Source organism: Acomys russatus, chromosome X (genome assembly GCF_903995435.1).
Source record: "Acomys russatus chromosome X, mAcoRus1.1, whole genome shotgun sequence".
Taxonomy (NCBI): Eukaryota; Metazoa; Chordata; class Mammalia; order Rodentia; family Muridae; genus Acomys; species Acomys russatus.
This window is the reverse complement of record NC_067169.1, coordinates 78,622,861-78,632,343: the sequence shown is the minus strand read 5'-3', so window position 1 is coordinate 78,632,343 and position 9,483 is coordinate 78,622,861. Positions and strand designations below refer to the sequence as shown.

Below are 9,483 nucleotides of genomic sequence, written 5' to 3'. Positions count from 1 at the left end.
GGAGAAAGCCAGGCTCTTGGAAGAAATTAAGACATATCTGAGAGTCTAGGCACGAGCTTCTCAAAGAAAGAATTGCCAAACATTATTAGACGTACTCAAGGGAGAGGAGGAAAGTAATTGTCAGCATTTGCCATATATACTCTTTAGGTGGCTCTCAGGTTCCATCTCAGAAAATAATTAAGAAACCTTTTTGGTCAAGGCCTGGGGTTGGGGTGGGGATATGAAAAAAGAAAGCTTTCTTCTTCCTGCTCTGATAAGGGAAATTATAGGGTAGCTCTGGGATGCCTTGGGTGGAATTCTAATCTGATAAGGGAAAGCCAGAAGGCACTAGTATTGCACAAGTTGTTTACTGCGTGTCCTTTCTTAGTAAGTGGACTATTTAGTAAGTTTGCCAGAAATTTTCAGGTGTTGCACCTGGGAAGGGAGAAAGGGTTTTTGCTCAAGGCAGGCAAGATAGGAGGAGTCCAGTAGCAGCTGGCTACGAGCTGTTAATAGCAGTGTGCTGGAATTCTTGCTTCATTGCTGGCAGGAGGCTTTGATTAAATTCTGTGGTGAAGAAAAGCTATTTTCACTTCTCATAGCCCCTGCCTCAGCCTGATGAATTCATCATGGTAGCCTTATTGAGAGTGGTTAGAAGCTAAGAGGTAAGGCTTGCTTGAAAGAAGCAGGTCCCTGGGCACACAGCATGCAAAATAGAACTTGTGGCTGGCCCCCTCCTGTCTCTGTGTGGATCCTGACAGAGAAAGTGAGCAGTCTTTGCCACATGTTATTTAACCTTGGTGCTTCTGCTTCACCTCAGACCCAACTCAACAGAACCAACCAATGATGGTTAAAGCCACTGACAACATGAGGCAAAAATAAATCTCTCCTCATTTAAAAGTTGATTTGGTCATGTATTTGTCACGGTGACAGAAAAGCAGCTTATCATCACTTTAATCTGATTTTGACTTTTGTGACGGTCAATACTTAAGAGACTCTAGAATGGCCAGAGACAAACATGTCTTTTAGGGGTTACCTTTAATTAAGTTGGCCCTTGGGTAGGTTAGGCTACTGGAGGGGAAAAGACTCAAGCTAAATGTGGATGGGGCTGTTCCCCTGGGCAGAAGTGTGAAAAGTGAGAAAGCTAACAGAACAGCATCATGCTCTGCTTCCTGACTGTAGATACAATGTGTCCAGCTGCCTCCCCAAAGCTTCTTACCCGATGCCGTCCCTCCCATGGTGGATGATGCCCTTGAACTGTGAACCAAAAATAAACCCACTCTCTCTTAAGTTGTTTTGGTCAGGGCATTGAACCATAACAACAGGGAAAGTAAGAAAGCATTCTTTCATGGAATAACCTAAGTTAAGGAGTATGAGACTCCTAGAGGGTTGCTTGATAGTTTTTCTTTAATAAATGGCCCTGTTGATCAACAGAACTCTTATTGCCTTAACTCATTTTTTTCTGAAATGTCTTTGTTTATGTATAGAACATTCATTATTTCTATGATATTAAAAAATAATGCCAGATTTCTTATAGAGTATACCTTTCGCCATTTTCTTAGGTTCATCCTTTCTCTGTAATATATCTAATGTGAACATTTTATCACCATCTTACTTTTTCTTTTCATTGTTTTGCTTAGACTAGGAAGGGGACAGGATGCAGATTTTAATCTAAGTTCTCCCAATAAATTACAAACTTGGAGTCTTAGGAACTGAGCTACATTTCTTCTCTAAACTTGCAAGTCCAATTTCCTCCCAGTCTCAATGTTCTCCTTGGCTGATTTTATCTTCTTCTGTAGTTATCACTGCAGTCCTAAGAATGACAATTTAATTTAATACTTCTAGGCAGACCTATCTTATCCTACAGGCTTTTACCCAGTTGTCTAGGGTTCATTAACGTCTGTAAAAGTGAACAGTCTAGATAGACACCATTTCCGACATCCCTGACCGAGCCTCCAGGAGATGGGGAATGCAGCTGCAATCTTTGCATAGTTTTTTTCAAGGCCTCTGTGGAGCATTCAGGCTGGCTGGTGCTGATAGAAGGGGAGTTTGCCTGGTTCTTTGACTGGCAGTCCTTTTACTCAAGGCAAACAGGGCAGGAAGAAAGAATACAAAAGCAGCCAGTGAAGAGTCCAATTGCCATATCCTGCAACGTCTCCTTATTTACACAAAAATAGACACAATTTAACAATAATGGTCATTTTTAAACAGCTTTCAATACTTACCTAGTGCCCAGAGAAAGGTGGGTCCTTTGCCTGTCTGAGTTGCAGTTATAATGCAAGCAATTTGACTTCTAAGATCCACCTCTTTCTAAATAAAATCAGCACGACATTACATAATGCATGTGACATCAGGAAAGAAGACAGAACAGACATGGGATTTTGATAATCTTGTTAATGGAACCCAGACTTTTTTTCTGTTACTGGGACACTTTTTAATCTTAAGTAAATAGTTCTATCTTGTTCTAGTAAACAAAAGTGAGTATACCATATGTTTAAGATAGTTGCCAACTGAAATGTGCTGGCTTAAAAATTGCTCCCAAGTTTTGGCTAAGTGAAAGCTAATTTGGGGAGTGGTCTCATGTAGCTCAGAATAGCCTCCAGCTCAATCAAATCTTTCAACACACTCCCCAAATGCTAGGATTACAGGCCAGTGCCACCACACTCATCTTCTAAGGTAAGAAAGAGGCAGTATTTTTTTTTAATTAGCCTCTGCATCTGACTCCACTATGACAACATATAGGACAAGAGACAAAAAAATTCACATCATCTTTCTGGATGACTGGGTTGTGGTTTCTTATGTTCTTCTTGAATTTTCAGTGTAATTTAAATATGCATGATGGCCTTTCATAGTATATTTCTAAAAGATAGTAAGCTTCAAATATTCTTCATAAAAACTTTCTGTTGTGTATAAAATCAAGCACAAACAAAACTATGAATTGTTGTATGTAACTTTAGATAACTACAAAATTATTTAAAAACTTAATAAATACATGCTTTATTTTGCTATTAAATATATGCCATATTAAGCACTGTGACAAACACTGAGCTTCAGGATACCAAAAACAAAATTATTGTTATAAATGGACAGGGCATGAACTTACACAGAATTTATATGTAATTTCTGTATTTTAAATGTACTCATAGTAATTCAGTAACATAACTGAACAATTTTTAAAATTAAAGATAGTACTAGCTTAGCTATAGTCATACACTATTTAATATATTCCAGTGTAATAATCTTAGAACTGTATATTCATTGTGTAACCAAGTAAGGCAATTCAGATCATGATTGTAAAATGGTGAGATTTCTGCCAGTTTTTTTATGCCTATGTTGTCAAAACCCAGACATGAAAAATCAACTGGGTAACTGTTAAAAACAATACTTTCTAATTTAGAGGTTGCTACCTGCAGGCTGAGAAGGACACCCAAGTGTCAAGAATTCAATTTTAACATTTCCCTTATGGCCTGTTTTCTCCTAAGTGCTAACACATTATAAGTCTATAATATGTACACATGGGATTAAAGACTTTCTTTGGGGCATTTCTTTAAAGTTTTCAGACCAGTGATTACTAGCCTTCAGCTATAGGGGGTGCCAGTTAGGAACATTATGGGACAGGGGTTCTGACTCCACAGTACTTAACCTATCAGAATAATCAACAATTTCCTATTTCTCTATCAGGCCCTGACTGTTCAACAATAAAATAAGACAATATTACTGTCTAGAAGATACACATTTACATAAAATCATAACGCAAAATACTTAACATAGTTCTTGGTTGTTTCAAGACAAGGTCTCTCTGTTAGGCTTGGCTATCCTGGACTCACTTTGTAGACCAGGCTGGCCTTGAACTCACAGCGATCTGGCGGCCTCTGCCTCCTGAGTGCTAGGCTCCTTAACATAGTTCTTAAGAGCTCACAATGGAGCTTATGTTTCAGGTGGGGATGGGACAAACAAGATACAGCCAAAGAATGCCCGTTTCCCCAGTTAAATAGACATTTCTAGGAAGTATGTTTATTACATTGGGCTGAAAGGCTGCTTTAGGGAAATCCAGCAAGGATGGAAACACAATAAACCCTTTAGACTATTTATGTTCTGGAGGTTTACAGTAATGCAGTTCTGAGCATAGCCCTGTGCACCCATGCCTGAGTTTTTTTAATAAGTACACAAAAATAAAACCAAAAAGGACTATTTTCCTAAGAGCCAAGAACCACGGGGTTATACTCACCTGGATAAATGTCAAGTTAAAAAGGCATTTTCCACACTATCATACCCGAAGTCACTACAGACTTCAGAGAAATCAAATCTAGCTATGCTAAGAACTACAGGTATGCCATCAATAGGTGCAGAAAACAGGACTCAAAAGGGAGTATATGCCCAAATCACATACCTGTAATAAAAAAAAAAGGAATTGCCACATATAAATGGCATGCGGGAACCCAAATAGGCAAGGGCTGAGGATCCCCCTCAGTTCACCCCAACTACTTAGTGGGGGCTGGAGGCCTGGGCTTATTGAATGTTGACAAATCCAGAAAAACCTAAACCAATACAGCCCCATACCTGATTTGGTTCATTCCACAGCCTTGTAAGATTCCATTGACCCCTATTTCACAGAAGATAATATGGATAATTTGAAGACATTCTAGCAGCCTAGTGTGAGTTCGAGGCCAGCCTGTTCTATAAAGCGAATCCAGGACAGCTAACGCTACACAGAAAAACCCTGTCTCAAAAATAAAACAAAAAAAACCACCAAATAAATTCTATCTACAAGAGGATTTACTCTTTAAGTTTGTTGAGCAGGTAATTATATATACCTCCACTAACTTCACAAACTTACCAAAAAAGTTTATAGAGCTGCAAATAAAAGGAAAATTATACATGTGCCCCCACCCACATACTGTTGAATTTCAGACTTTTTGTGGTTCATTTTTAAATTGTAAGTATTTATATATGCTTTGAGGAGACAATAATTATCCAGGATGCTTTTCAGTTGCTTTATTGACTTTACATTTTTCCATGCAAATGAGCAACACTGTCCTGTTGACAGAAACTTACACTGAGTGGGAAGGCAATCTCCAATTAGAAGCTGGTAACACAAGCCCCACCTGGCACATGGAAATAACACAATGCTCACCACAAACAGATCAGTAAAGGCATGTCAGGAAAATGCAAGGAAAAGGAATACAGCGGGAATCACAGTATGAATCTCGTGGAAAATGGCCCAGGTTAGGGCATAAGGCAGAATTCATCATGATGATCATGGTGATTAGAGAGCTCCCCCATAAGAATACGGAGACAATTTCTCAACTGTAGTTCCCTAAGTTTTCTCCTGATTTCTCTCATCTCCTCCATGAACATTTCCATATCATCTCCATCTCCACCCAGCCCATCATTAATCTGCCTATTGGGAATGGCCCATCGAAAGTTAGGGGCAAGACGGCGAGCCTGTCCTCTTCGGTTGTGGTTGTGGTTGTGGTTGTGGTTGTTCGCTGCAGGCTGGTGGCCATCACCTCCTCCCAAAGGGCGGTCTTCCTGTGCATTCTGTGCGGGCTGCTCCATTTCCTCGTTGTCCTGGTGGATATTTGCCATGATGAGATTTTGTTTTCTGGTTGTTATTCTTTGAACACAAGTAAGATAGGGCAAGGGAAAAAAAAACCTGAATGCTTGGTGCACTGACCAGCAGTATTCAGAGAGTAATAAGAGTTTTCATTATTTTTTTCCCACCTTGGAGTCTCCAAGCAACCTCTGGGGAGCCTCCAGTTCGAGCCCCTCCCCCCAGCTCTCATTTCCCTCCCTCCTTCATAGCCCACCATTTTTATTTCCCAGGATCCCTTCCCTGAGCTCTGCAGGCACCAAAATGGAGGACTGAGAGTAGTGGGGGTGGGGCGGGGGCGGGGCCGGGGGCGGGGGCTCTCCCTGGGGTCTCAGACAGGCCTTTCCACACGCTTCTTCACCCGCCCGCCCCCCACACTGCCCCTGAACCGAACCGACCTGGGCCTATCACTTGCCGCGCAGTCCTCTTAGTTCTCCCTCCAAGACTGCTCTGCGCCGCTGCTAGTAGACCTGCAGACAGGATGGGATGGGAGCGACTCAGCAGCGGGGAGCTCAGTACCGCATCCCCCTCTCCCTACACCCACCGCCCATCCCCCTCCCCCACCCGGCCGCCCACAATCTCCACCAGCCCTTCCCTATCCCCGCTCTCCAGAGATAGGTCTAGTGTTCTTTACAGCTGGCGACCCCCGCCGTCCCCGCCCCCACCCCCAACGCCCACCCCCACCCCTGAGCTGGGGCAACCCTTTCCGGGCGCAGCAAGGATTCTCTTTGCAGTGCAGAAAGCCGCAGGGACACTGCACTTTCCTCCTGTGCGCGCCGCCCCATTGGGAAGCTGTTGCCCTCAGGGCTGCAGCGTGCCAGCCTCTTACCTGCTCCCCTCGCTCAGGGCCAGACGCCAGCCCGCCGCGCGCAGGGAAGCACGGAGCTGGTGGCCAGACGCGAATGACGACTGCACCCAGGGCTGCGTCGCTCTGCAGCCCCGGGTCACGTGAGGACCTCACGTCACTGCCAGGCTCACTCCCAGCCCCCTGCTCCAGAGGCCTGTGCAATGGGAGGCCCGCCTCCACCTCCCCACCGCGCACACCTCAAACCCTACCCGTCACTCATCCAGATCCTCTCCAATCTGAGAAACCACAAGTGGCATCACCATCAGGAGGTTGGACTTCTCCCTTCCCTGTTACCAGGGAAAGTCCGCACCATCCTCCATCTCTCCCTCCTACTACAGCCAGGTCTTGGCTTTGGCCTTTGAGATTCCTCTTCGCCTTAGCCAAATGCTTTCCCCAGGACCTCTCCCCATAAACACCATGAGGTGGAGAGTGGGATAGACTGTAATATTTATTTTCAACACACACACGCACGCACGCACGCAACTCATGCGCATACACAGGCAATTCTCTCTCTCACACACACAGATAAACACAAACAATCATCATGCTTCAGAAACATATTATTCTTTTTTTTTGTTGTTTGGTTTTTGGTTTTTGGTTTTTGGAGACAGGATTTCTCTGTGTCGCCTTGGCTGTCCATCAGGGACAAGAAGGATACCAAATCTAAAGCCAAAAAGAGTGAAATATTCAACTGTCCAGCTGAGCCCATTTTAATAACTGTAGTCAGCGAAAACTTGAAGAGCAGTACTAATATATAGTTAAGCCTATATCCACAGGGAGAGCCACAGCAAAAGCATAGTACTGATTCGCTGGTTTTTGTTGTAGGCTGGTGGGTTTCGTGATTTCACATGGACTTAAAAGAGCCTTCAATCACTTTCTGACGCTATCAGGCTAACGAACCAGTCAGAGGAAGCTTCTTTTTGCTGAAATCTCATGTTATTTTTTCCCACTACTGGAGATTGAATCCAGGGTATTCATGTGTGCCTGCTAGGCAAAGGCTCTAACCTTTGAGATATAGCCCCAGACCATCTTTGTCTGTATGCTTGTTTGTTTTTGAGACAATGATTCACTATGTAACTCCCACGTATTTGGCTGGAGTTCATCCAGTTGGATTGTGTTAATTACTGTTTTTTTTTTTCTCATTATGTTCTCCTGTTTGAATGTTATAGCAGTAGGCTCTGTAGCTATAGCTATCCTCCTCCTCTTTCTCCTCCTGCTCCTCCTTCTTCTTCTTGAGTTCTTTCAGCCAGGGTAAGGAAGGCCTTTATCCATCCCGAGGAAGTACCAGAAAAAAAAAGAAAGAAAGAAAGAAAAAGAAAAAGAAACCATATAAATAAAAAGTAGAAAATATTTATATCCTGGACAGTATTTGAATAAAATCTAATTATTACATTAGCCCCTTTGGACTGTGCATATGCTTTCTACTAGATTAAAGGTGGTGGCTTAGTTTGAACTTCTGGGTTGTTACAGAGGCAAGACAAGCCCTTTAAGACTCTTTGGACCATGGACTATATAGTCTTCTTTCCTCAAAGGCAAAACTAGAGTAGTTAATATCTATCTTGCTAGGTACCACTAGCCATGAAGTCCCTTGGCAATTTGTTATGTTAAGACAACAGAATCTCATTGAAATCTATTAGTCACATCTTTGTTGAGTGACCCTTTCATTCTTTTTCTGTCTAAAATGAGCGTACATTTAATATTGAAAAGAGGTTCTAAAAGTGTGTCTACAGCTTCAAAATACAATTGTAAGTTATTTCCGTGTGTAAGCAACATGGCTGTCTTAGCTACAGTCTTCTTTCGTCCTTCCTTCTTTCTCTCCCTCCTTTCTTTCTTCTTTCTTTCTTTCTTATTTTCTTTTTAACTGAGAGTTTATATGTGGCAGGCAAAAGTAACTTATTGGATTTGGGGCATTCTTATAAATACTGGTTACTGTACAAATATTTTTGCAAATAAGATCTGGGCTACTGATTAAGCTAAAGAACAAAGCTACCAAATGTTAGCATTTTTCACCAGTAACATTCCAAAATTATGCAAGGTTCATGATAAAGATATGAACTCACACCAGTGGGGCCTTTACCCTTGGGTAGCATTTTAAAGAGCAACCATAGTTGGAGTTGAAGGCTTTTTCTCCAAACCTAACATAGGACAAATCTCTCACAGTAGTTTTCCTCTTTGTGGAGTTGGGTGGGGCTGTTCTCTTAGAATTCCATCAAGGGCAGCCCTTTCCCAGTGCCTTGGTTTCCTATAGTTTATGAGCAACGTTTCCCCCTTTAAAATCCTCTCTTCAGTCTTGGTTCTCTCTGAGGCGGTCAGTTGGAATCTGCTTGAGGAAATCATTCCCCAGAACTAAGGTATTATATTAACTGACTTTGCTCCTGTATTTATATTTTCTCTCATGGACTTTTTGGCTGTCTCTATTTTATCCATGTTGTTAAGAAGAGCAAAAGTCGCAGCCAGGTGGTGGTGGTGGTGGTGGTGGCAGAGGCAGCAGCGCAGGCCTGTAATCCCAGCACTCAGGGAGGCAGAAGCATGTGGATCTCTGTGAGTTTGAAGCCAGCCTGGTCTATAAACAAATCCAGGACAACCAAGGCTACATGGAAAAATCCTACCTCAAAAAACAACAAAAAATTATTTTTATTTTGTGACAAAACTATCTAAAACCTATTCTTGCCTGAAAGCATTTACTTTTTTCTATTTAATCTCCTTTTGCCCAAATTTAAAGTAATCAATATATTTGAGATCTAAACCTTATTGTAATAGGTACTTAGAAACTAATTTTTTAAATGTATTATTATTGTTTTTATGAGTACAGGCCAATTTCCCTGCATGTATGTCTGGTTCCTGAGGATGCAGGAAGAGAGCATTGGATTCCCTAGAACGGGGAATACAGATGGTTTTGAGCCATCACGTGGGTGCTAGGAATCAAACTTGGGTCCTGTGGAAGAAGGACAATGCTCTAAATTGATGATTTTTTTTAAGCATTTATGTCTCAGTTGGGCTTGGAAGGCTGGAGAGAATTCTGGCATTTTCTGCGTTTGTTTTGTGCCTATTTTCCTTTGGGTTG

General features: G+C 42.2%; 1 protein-coding gene across 2 annotated transcripts; it reads right to left on the bottom strand.

Moving 5' to 3' along the window:
- Nucleotides 1–4,959: 4,959 nt before the first annotated feature.
- Nucleotides 4,960–6,065, bottom strand: Bex3 (brain expressed X-linked 3). 2 transcript variants are annotated; one of them, XM_051141637.1, is made up of 2 exons: nt 5,971–6,065; nt 4,960–5,550 (listed from the first exon to the last, which is right to left on the bottom strand). In XM_051141637.1, exon 2 carries the CDS (start codon nt 5,536–5,538, stop codon nt 5,206–5,208), a length of 333 nt encoding a protein of 110 aa, XP_050997594.1. In that variant the 5' UTR covers nt 5,539–5,550; nt 5,971–6,065; the 3' UTR covers nt 4,960–5,205. The 2 variants fall into 2 exon arrangements, with proteins under 2 accessions (XP_050997594.1, XP_050997593.1); XM_051141636.1 differs by having other exon boundaries at nt 4,960–5,596; nt 5,971–5,987.
- Between the last annotated feature and the right edge of the window lie 3,418 nt (nt 6,066–9,483).

What these genes read in the sequence shown, in the direction of transcription:
- Bex3 (XM_051141636.1), bottom strand. Translation starts at nt 5,568, where the DNA reads ATGGCAAATATCCACCAGGACAACGAGGAAATGGAGCAGCCCGCACAG.